Raw genomic sequence first — 8,978 nt, forward strand, 5'->3', positions numbered from 1 at the left:
CACAGGTGCCCCCAGGGCCACCTGGAAGGGTCGTCCGAGCCTGTCCGGGCCCCAGGTCCAGAGCGTCCACAGCAACCCTGGGCGCTGCGGGTTTCTCTCTGGAGGGAAAAGCGGGCTGGAGACTTGGTACCCCCCTCCCTGTCCATCTGACGGTGGGGGTGGAGCAGGGACAGAGGGTCCGCCCCCGAGGGAACCCCCCAGAAGCCCCTTTGGGGTTTGCCGAAATGGCCAAAGCTAACAGTGTTTCTGCATCCCAGGCACGGGATCACGGAGGGGTCGAGGGCCCAGATATCCGGAGACCAACACGTTGGGAAGTCCCATCTGGGGTCCAGCCCCCACGGCCTCCTCCTGCAGGAGGCCACCCCCTACAGCCCCTGAGCTACACCCCTCCCCCGCCTGCGCCCCTGCTGCACCCCCCTCCACAGGCCACTCTGGCCTTGGGAGCCGGACGGGGCAGAGAAGGGGGTGCAGTGCCATGCTGATTGCTGCCTGGTTTCGGCCACTCGCCGTGCGGGGATTTCCCGCGGGACACCGGGTGGCTTTGGGCCTCTGACAGGAGGAGGTTTCTGGGACGCGCTGGGACCCCGGCAGCTGAGAGCTGGTGTAGCCAGGACAGCGACGGGTCTCCTCCAGGACGAGGTGGCAGCCACCGGCCCCCTGGACGCGAGGCACGGGTGCAGGCTGACCTACGGCAGCAGGGGCTCCCGGCTGTGGCCGGGCTCAGGCAGCTCCGCGTGGAAGGTGAGCGAGCGTGCTGGGGCAGGTGCCCGGCCCCATCTCGTCTCCCTTGGGTCAGACCCCACACCCCTCCACCTCCGCGCCTCCTCCCGGTGCTTCTTTGTGCCCCTCGCCGTGGCGTGGCCCACCCTGCCGGCAGCCCTGGGGGTGTTTTTGCGGCCAGGCCTGGGACAGGTTAGCCTCTCCTGACCGCGCCCTGCCCCGCTGTCAGCAATGACCCTGACTAGCCTGCTTCCTCACTTTATTCTTTACTTGCTCACTGCGAGCAGCCCTGCGCGGACGCCAGATGGGAGCCGCCGGGAGAAGCGTGTCAGGGACGAGCCAGGGTTCGGGCCCGAGCAGGCCCCGAGACAGGTTTGCTCCAGGAAGCAGGGAGCTAGGTTGGGCCCCCGGGGCCGCGGCCCCCACACCCCATCCAGCCTTCCTGTCTGTCCTCTCCTCATTGGACCTTATGTGCCCTTTGATCCTGCTCTGCCCGCCCGGGGTCCCTGGGTTCAGCCCTCGTCCCGTGTTCCCTAACTGTTGGGGTTGGGGGTGCTGGGTGGGGCCCCTGGGCTTGAGCTGGTTGGTGGAGCCTGTGTGGCCACGACAGGTCTGAGGGAAGCCCATCCGGGGAAGGTCCTGAGGGGCCAGCGGCTTTGACCTGGAACGTGGTGGGAGTGCAGTTTGGAAACCTGGGCCCCCAGCAGACACTGGGGGCTCCCGGCACGTACCCGGCAGGAGGATGAGCTGCAGCCAGGCCCGGGGACGCGGGCTGGTTCTGACGCAGAGTGGGGGGCACCAGGGAAGGCGATGGGATGGTGGGTGTGGTCTCCCAAGCAGCAAGACTCCTCTGACGCAGCAGGTGCAGGTAGCTGGAACTGTGACCCCTCCCCAAATGTCTGGGTCACAGTGGCCTGGGAAGCGCTAATTCCAATGGGAAAACCGAGCCCACGCTGTGTGACTTCACCCTTCAGCCTAGTGCCACCTGGACGCTGACGCTGAGGGAGGCGATAGAAGCGACTCAGGCCAGCCCCTTCCCCAGAACCTCGGGAAGGACACAAGCCCAACTGTCCCCGAACTTCACGGCTTAAGGACTAGAGATGCACGCTGACCTACTGAGGCCCTCGGGCTCTGGGGGGCTGGGCGTGGGGCGGGGCTGGGGGTGGGGCGGGGCGATGGGGCTGGGTGCAGGGTTGGGCTCCGGGCTGGGCTCGGGGTTGGGCGACAGGCCGGACGATGGGCAGGGCTCGGGGTGGGGCTCGGGGCTGGGCCACAGGGAGGACGAAGGGCTGGGCTCGGGGCGGGGCACGGGGCACGGGGCACGGGGCTGGGAGCGGGGCTGGGCGATGGGCTGAACGCGGGGATGTCTGACGCCCCCTTCAGCTCCAGGGCTCAGAGCACAACTTCCAGGGCCCAGCCCTTCACTAGGCATCCCTGTCCCAGGGAGCCCGGCGTCATCCCTGTGACAGGGGGCCATCCTCCCCTCTAGGGGGCACTAAGTGCATAGCTCAAAGCACCTGGAACCTTCTGCCTTCAGAGGCCGTCACTGGCATCTGGCCCAGGAGCTCAGAGCTGACCCACAGCATTGCCTCCCCCTTCTCCCCACCTCACCCCACCCCTGTGGAGTGGGGCAAGGCCTCTACTGCTGAGCCCCATGACACACCCCTGCTGCAGAGAGCGCGTGATGCTGGATGCCACACTGGCCCCTTCCAGAAAGCAGTGGGCCCCCTGGCCACTCCCCCACCTGGGGCATCCTGGGGTCAGGACTGTGCCTCATTGCCCGGCTGTTTGAGGCAAAAGCCACTTGCTGTCCCTAGGCAGGGCCCTGGGGTCAGGAGCCTGGAGGCAGGTTAGCTGGGCACATTCCAGGACCGGCTTCCTCAGGCCCACGTGCCTGCTGCAGAACTGGTCAGGGCTGGTGTTTGCTCTATGGGGCCCGAGGACAGAGCCAAGTGCCGGTGCTGTGGCCCTGAGCGAAGCTGCTGGGTGGCCGGCCGCAGTCCCACACGGGCCCCCTGTGGACCCCTCTCTCTGTGCGGCTCCATTGTGGACCAGGACACCAGCTGTGCCCTGTCCTGGGGAGGCCGGGACCACACAGATGGGCAGATCCTGGGCCAGCTGCGCCCCCTTGCAGAGGAGGAGGAGGAGGAGGAGGAGGAGGAGGAGGAGGAGGGGGCCAGGGCAGCCCCAGCCACAGGGCCGGCCTTCCCCGGGATGGGCTCTGAGGAGCTGAGGCTGGCCTCCTTCTACGACTGGCCGCTGAGTGCTGTGGTGCGGCCAGAGCCGCTGGCTGCCGCAGGCTTCTTCCACACTGGTGAGCCCTGGGGGCCCTTCTGGACTTCTAGGAGACTTCTAGGGTCTCCGGGGAGCTCCTCCCCCACAGCAGGGGGGTCTGTGCCTGATAAAGCCGAGGGGGGCACCTGTCCGCAGCCTCCGAGTCTCTCCTGGGTGCTCAGACTGACGAGTGCAGGGGTTGGGGGGGGGAGGGGGACAGGAGGTGTGTGGGGCTTCCGTGGGGCCCCTGAGACCCAGGGACGGGCTGTCAGGTCTGCTGTGCCCGTAGCAGCCCCTGGTCTGCAGTCTCTGCTGATTGTGGGGGGTGAGGCGGAGGCGGCATCCCCACGTGGATGCCTGAGGCTGCCCTAACCCCTTTTCCCCGTCACTGGGAATCTGTCCTGGGGAGGTGGCACCTGGGGCAGAGGTGACAGAGGAACTGCTGTCACCTGAAGCTGCAAGGTCACAGAATACTCAGGGCTCCAGGTCTAACTGTCCACCTGCCTTGCTGTGAACAAACGCCTGCCCCGTCCCCCATTTCGCCCCTGAGAAAGTGGGGTGCATGTGAAATCCAGGGGGAATGCAAGGCAAGTGGGGTGGCAGAGAGCAGGGGGGGCCCCGCGGGGGCTCAAGGGTGACCCCAGAGAGCCCCTGCCATGTGAGGAAAGACCACCTGGGAGCCCCCACGACCCCAGCCCTGGAGGACACACCTGGCCTAGCGGGTGGGTGAGGGGGCTCCTGGCGGCACCGAGGGGCCGGGTGTGGGCAGGGCCAGCATCCATGCTTCACCCAGGGCGGCAAGACCAAGTGAGGTGCTTCTTCTGCCGCGGGGGTCTGCAGAGCTGGGAGCAAGGGGATGACCCCTGGACAGAGCATGCCAAGTGGTTCCCCAGGTAAGGACCCTGCAGGCCGCTCCTGGGGCGGGGTATGGGCCGGCTTTGCCTCCCCAGTCCTGGGGGGCGTGAAATCCGGGAATGGGGGGCCTTCTGGGGGCGGCCTTCCCAGCAAGTGCCTGACACTCAGTGAGCCCCGACTGCCCTGCGCGGGCCTGTGTGGGGTGCACGGTGGCAGGCGGGGCTGGAGAGGTTGGTTCTCTGACAGCCGGGCCTGCAGCCCTGAGGCCTCTCAAGCTGCTTCCTCCAGGTGTGGGTTCCTGCTCCAGACAAAAGGAAGGGACTTTGTCTGCAGCGTCCAGGAGTCTTGTTACCACCCGCTGGGTTCCTGGGTGAGTCCTGCTCCCCTTAGGGCCGTGGCGGGACGGACGGTGAGGGTCCCTCCCCACCCCTGCCCCTGCACCTACTCAGGGCACAGATGTCCTCTGGCTCCTTTCAGGACCAATCGGAAGAACCCGCAGACTCAGCCCCCACCGCCCCTTCAGGTGAGCCGTGAAGTGTGACCCGTGCTCTGCTCCCCGGGCACCTGCAGCCCGCACTGTGGCTCGGGCCATTGGGTGTCCCCGTGCTGGAGAGCAGGCCAGGTGTGCTCAGCCAGGTGTGAGGGAGCAGTGCTGGGCCCGCGTTGGGGGTAGGGGGCTGTGTGCAGGCGTTCCGTGTGTCTGGCGCCCAGGGGAGGCCACAGCAGGCCGCCGTGGGCGAGGCCGATCCCAGCGCTGGCGGCAGGGGTGGGAGGAGGAGAGGCTGTGCACCGGACGGCCCCACCTTAGCAGCGCTCACGGGCGTGCGGAGGAGCGGGGCTGTCCTGTCCATACCCACGCCCAGGACCTGGCAGGGCAGGGGTCCGAGAGGCTCCGGGGCTCAGATCCTGGCTCTCCTCTCTAGCCCTGTAGCAAGGGACTGCTGCTCTCTGGGCCTTGTTGCCCCGAGCTCTGAATTTGGAACTGAGCCTGGTCTCTGTGACGCTCTGGGAGCAGCCCCTGACACCCGCTGGGACTCTGTCTGCAGTGGCTTTGGCGATGACGTTTCCTATGTTTTCTGTGTGGTGGCGCCTCTGGACAAACGTGCTGGGAACAGCCCTCCCGTGACGGCCACAGAGGCCCCTGTGTTAAGGCGGCCACAGGGACTGGCCACAGTGGCAAGCGGGCTGCTGGGCCCCCCCCCCCGCCCCGCTCCCTGGGTCCAGTGCCCCTCCCCCTGCCTTGCAGATGCCAGGGGCAGGCAGGAGTGGCCTGCATGGAGCCGGTGCCCGGCAGTGCAGGCTGCCCTCTGCATGGGCTTCGGGCAGAACCAGGTACGGCGGCTGGTGCAGCGTAAGTACCTCTGGGCGGTGCCGGCCAGCGTATCCGCGTCCCAGCTGGTGGCCGACCTGCTCCAGGAAGATGACGGGGGCCGGGCTGCGGAGGCCAGAGGTGCGTGCCCACCCCTGCCCCATGCTCTCCCCTGGCATACAGTTCCCACTGCCCAGGGGCCGGAGGGCCCGTCCTGGTGGCGTGGGCTCTGGGGGGTTCGGGCAGCATGGGCTCCGCCAGAGCCAGACCTCGCCTGTGGGGCCCCCTGGGTGGGGTCTCACTTCCCCTGGGGGCTTCTAGTCTGTCCCACACCACCCACAGCTCCTGTCCACGTGGGTCCTGAGCTGCCAACGCCCAGAAGGGAGGCCCAGTCAGAAGGTGCCACAGAGCCAGGTGAGGGTGGGACCCCCCTCACCGCCAGGGGCAGGACCGGCTCCCCTGCACCCTGCCGGGGGAGGGCGCTCCTGGCCTGGCCCCCATACAGAAGGTGGAGGTCTCGGGGAGGGGGGGGTGGATGTGGAGGAGCCGGGCGGAGCCCAGGCCCGGAGGGTGCGGCTGGTCCCCCCAGGAGCCCAGGACGCCCAGGAGCAGCTGCGGCGTCTGCAGGAGGAACGGACCTGCAAGGTCTGCCTGGACCACCCCGTGTGCACCGTCCTCGTGCCCTGCGGCCACCTGGTCTGCGCGGACTGCGCTCCTGTGCTGCGGCTCTGCCCCCTCTGCAGGGCCCCCATCCGCAGCTGCGTGCGCACCTTCCTACCCTAGGCCAGGTGAGTGGCCCCAGAGCGGGTCTCGCCTGGCCCCAGCAGGCGCCTCCCCGCGTGGGCCTCCGGGGTGTCAGCACGTGCCAGGGCAGTGACCCCAGCACACCCTGTCTGCTGCCATCTTCCCCCGGGGCGCCTCTTACCTCCGGGGTGGCCAGCACTGCAGGGGGTGGGAGGCAGCCTCCTGACTTCTCCTGCCTCCCTGGCCCGGCCAGGTGTTGCTCACCAACCTGTTGCCTTCCCTTGACGCTCAGATGCTGGCTCTAGGTCCTTCTCAACACGCACCCTGGGCAGCCCCTGCCGCTCTACTTGGGCGCATTAGACCATACTGGCTGGCTGGGCCATCTCTGCCTTGATTTTCCTAGTGATCGGGGGATAATGCGTCCTGTCCAGCTGCGTGTGTGGGCTGAGCCAGGCCGAGGGGAGGATGGCTGCGGAGGTGTGTTGTCGCGAGAAAGGGACTGGGCAGAGACCTTAACCTGGCAGCCGAGGCCAGGAGGGAGTGCGAGATGGGGGAGGGAGGGAAGCCTCAGCCTTTGATTATCATGGGAGGCCTCCTCCTGGCTGTCCCTACCATGTGCCCCGCCATGTCTCCAAGCATCTTCGGGGGGGTCAAGAGGCAGGGGAGGGAACTCCCTGCAGCTGAGGGCCCTGGCCACTGGACCAGCCACCTGAGAGTAGCCCATCCGTCTCCCCTTCTCTCCCAGGCGCTTCAGATGCTGGCTGCCTCTCGCGTCCCGTGGGGGGCTGCTGAGGATGACTGAGCCGGCGTCCAGGACTGGCCAGCCAGGGTCCCCACTCGCAGCCCAGGGAGGAAGGGGGCTGCAGACGGCTTGGCAAGGGGAGGGGGCGTGAAGGTGGTTTGACCGATGCTTAGGCGCTTTTGCAGATTTACAGTAAAGTGGCGGGTTTTCCCTGGACGGCACTCCGCAGACTCTGTTCCAGCCGGCCCCCTCCTCACCAGCAGGGCAGCGCGGCCGCCCTCTCCCCAAATGCTGCCTCGCCTCCAACCCCCTTCTCTCTCCTCTTCCTTGATCTTGTGTCTCAGCGTTGTAATGGGACTTCCAAGGGCATCTAGCCTGAGGCCACTTCTGAGCCTGAACTTAAAATTCGGCTCCAGACCCCTGCCTCTCAGGGAAGGGGGTCTACAGGCGGCGCTCTTTTCTGCTCCCTACTTGGGGGCACCTTAGGGATGCTGTAGGACCCGGTTTAATCCCTTCTGTGAATAGGGTCACTGGCTAATGACAAGGAAGCGCCTCGCTCTGTGGCGGAAGGGGCCTGTGGTCCTGGTCAAGCCAGGCCGCCCACCCCCAGGGTCCGTCAGCAGGGCACCTGGGGCGGGGTTTTGCCTGGGCGACCGCTCACAGCATCGTGTGTGGTGTTTAATCAGGAACCCCCGCTCAGGGCGGTGGGGGTGTCACTGTGGGTTTACTTGGACCTCGAGGTGGGGGGTCACACCTTCCTGTCTCAAAGTCCTTGTGGTGGCCCCCCCAGCAGCGGTGCGGGCAGCCTCCGGGGGTCCAGCGCTGCCGTCCCAAGCACACGAGGGAGGGCCGTCCCAGGCTGGCTGCGGGGGATGGAGGTCCCAGCGATGCTGCAGTCTTTCGTGTCTTTTCCTCGATTTGTTTAGAAAAAGAAGACAATAAGCTCTCTTGAGGCCGCGGCCACCCTCAGCTGGACACTGGCCCTGCTGTCCTGGCTGGGGTCCGGTCACCTGGCCCCGGGGGCAGAGAGGCTGGTGTCTCCTCCGGTCTTCGGTGGGCACTGAGGCTGGAGGTCACGTGCAGGAGGGACTGGTGTTTCCTCACTCACACAGGCCTGTGGGGGCAGGGTGGGGGTGGGCAGAAGTCAGGGGGCCCCTGAGGAGCCGCCCTTGGCACCAGGGCAGGAAGGCTCTTGCGTGGAAGGCTCCAGATGTCAGAGGGGCCGCCTCCCAGCCCCCGAGGGCTCCCAGGCCTTGGGCAGGGGCTCTGGCCGCACACACGCCAGCAGAGTTTGGGCCATGCGGCTGGAGTCGGGTGAGGGTGTACCCAGGGTCTGGTGGCCAGAGGAAGATCCCCAGAGCCCGGTCCAGCCTGAGCTGCGTGGGCTCCGGGTGGTCGGCCGCCCTCCACCCGGGCTCAGGGGCCTGAACCAGGGCTCCCCTGTCATGGGAATGGGACGCTCACTACCCCTGGTGGCCCTCGGCTGAGATGGGCCTTCACCTATCGGGTAGGAAGGCTGTGGCTGCCCAGAGGGCTGGGTCCCCAGGGGGTGGCCACAGGCATAGCGTGAAGGGCAGAACTGTCTCTGAGGGCCTGAGCGTGACAGAGGACGAGCATCTCTATGGAGAAGGACCGCCAGCCACCTCTCCTGACCCCAGATTTCGGGGTTATGCATGGGACCCAGCAAAGGCTGCTTGAGAGGAGGTGGGCCAGCGGCCCAGGTGCCCCCACCCTGAGCCCACAGTGTTCAGAGCCCTGGATAGATAAGAAACCAACACCCCAATGTCCTGCCACAGTGAGACCCCGACAGAAGTGTCACAGCGCCCTCCTGGGAGGAGGCCTCTCCATGCCCCCTCGACCCCCTGGCACAGAACCATCCAGACCCACCTCCTAGACCCTGCTGGGCACTGAGCTCCAGGGAGTATGGGCCAAGCCCCGAGCTGACCTTGACAAGTCAGGGATAGGTGGGGGAATGGACGGATGGACGGATGGACAGACAGATGCCTGGTGAAGTTTCCTCAGGAAGAGAAGCCTCATGGCTGTGCTAACCCAGCCGGCTAGGCCCAGCCAGGGGCAGGCTCTGATGGCCACACTTACAAGGACGCCTGCTTGCACAAGAGGTTGGAAGGCTTTTCACTGACATGGTAGAGAAAAAATGGGCCAAATCCACCAATGAAATCAACTGTAAGAAATCAAGACCCAAATAAAACAAGCCCCAAACAATGGAAAAGATGACAGAATGGAGAACATGCCCAACCACAGGCACTCATGTGGGGAGGGCAGGGGTGAGACTGAGGGGCTGCAGGGGGGAGGGTGGGGGCAGCGGTGAGACTG

The 8,978-nt window shown here is 66.5% G+C and overlaps 1 protein-coding gene across 1 annotated transcript; it reads left to right on the plus strand.

Moving 5' to 3' along the window:
* Positions 1-2,127: 2,127 nt before the first annotated feature.
* On the plus strand, positions 2,128-6,860 carry BIRC7 (baculoviral IAP repeat containing 7). The gene is made up of 8 exons (XM_040460014.1): positions 2,128-3,034; positions 3,788-3,887; positions 4,138-4,219; positions 4,327-4,372; positions 5,096-5,299; positions 5,501-5,572; positions 5,748-5,946; positions 6,648-6,860. The coding sequence occupies exons 1-7, from the start codon at positions 2,650-2,652 to the stop codon at positions 5,939-5,941; spliced, it is 1,083 nt and encodes a 360-aa protein (XP_040315948.1). The 5' UTR covers positions 2,128-2,649; the 3' UTR covers positions 5,942-5,946; positions 6,648-6,860.
* Positions 6,861-8,978: the final 2,118 nt, after the last annotated feature.

Source organism: Herpailurus yagouaroundi, unplaced genomic scaffold, assembly GCF_014898765.1.
Source record: "Herpailurus yagouaroundi ecotype Mexico unplaced genomic scaffold, PumYag 246, whole genome shotgun sequence".
Lineage (NCBI taxonomy): Eukaryota > Metazoa > Chordata > Mammalia > Carnivora > Felidae > Herpailurus > Herpailurus yagouaroundi.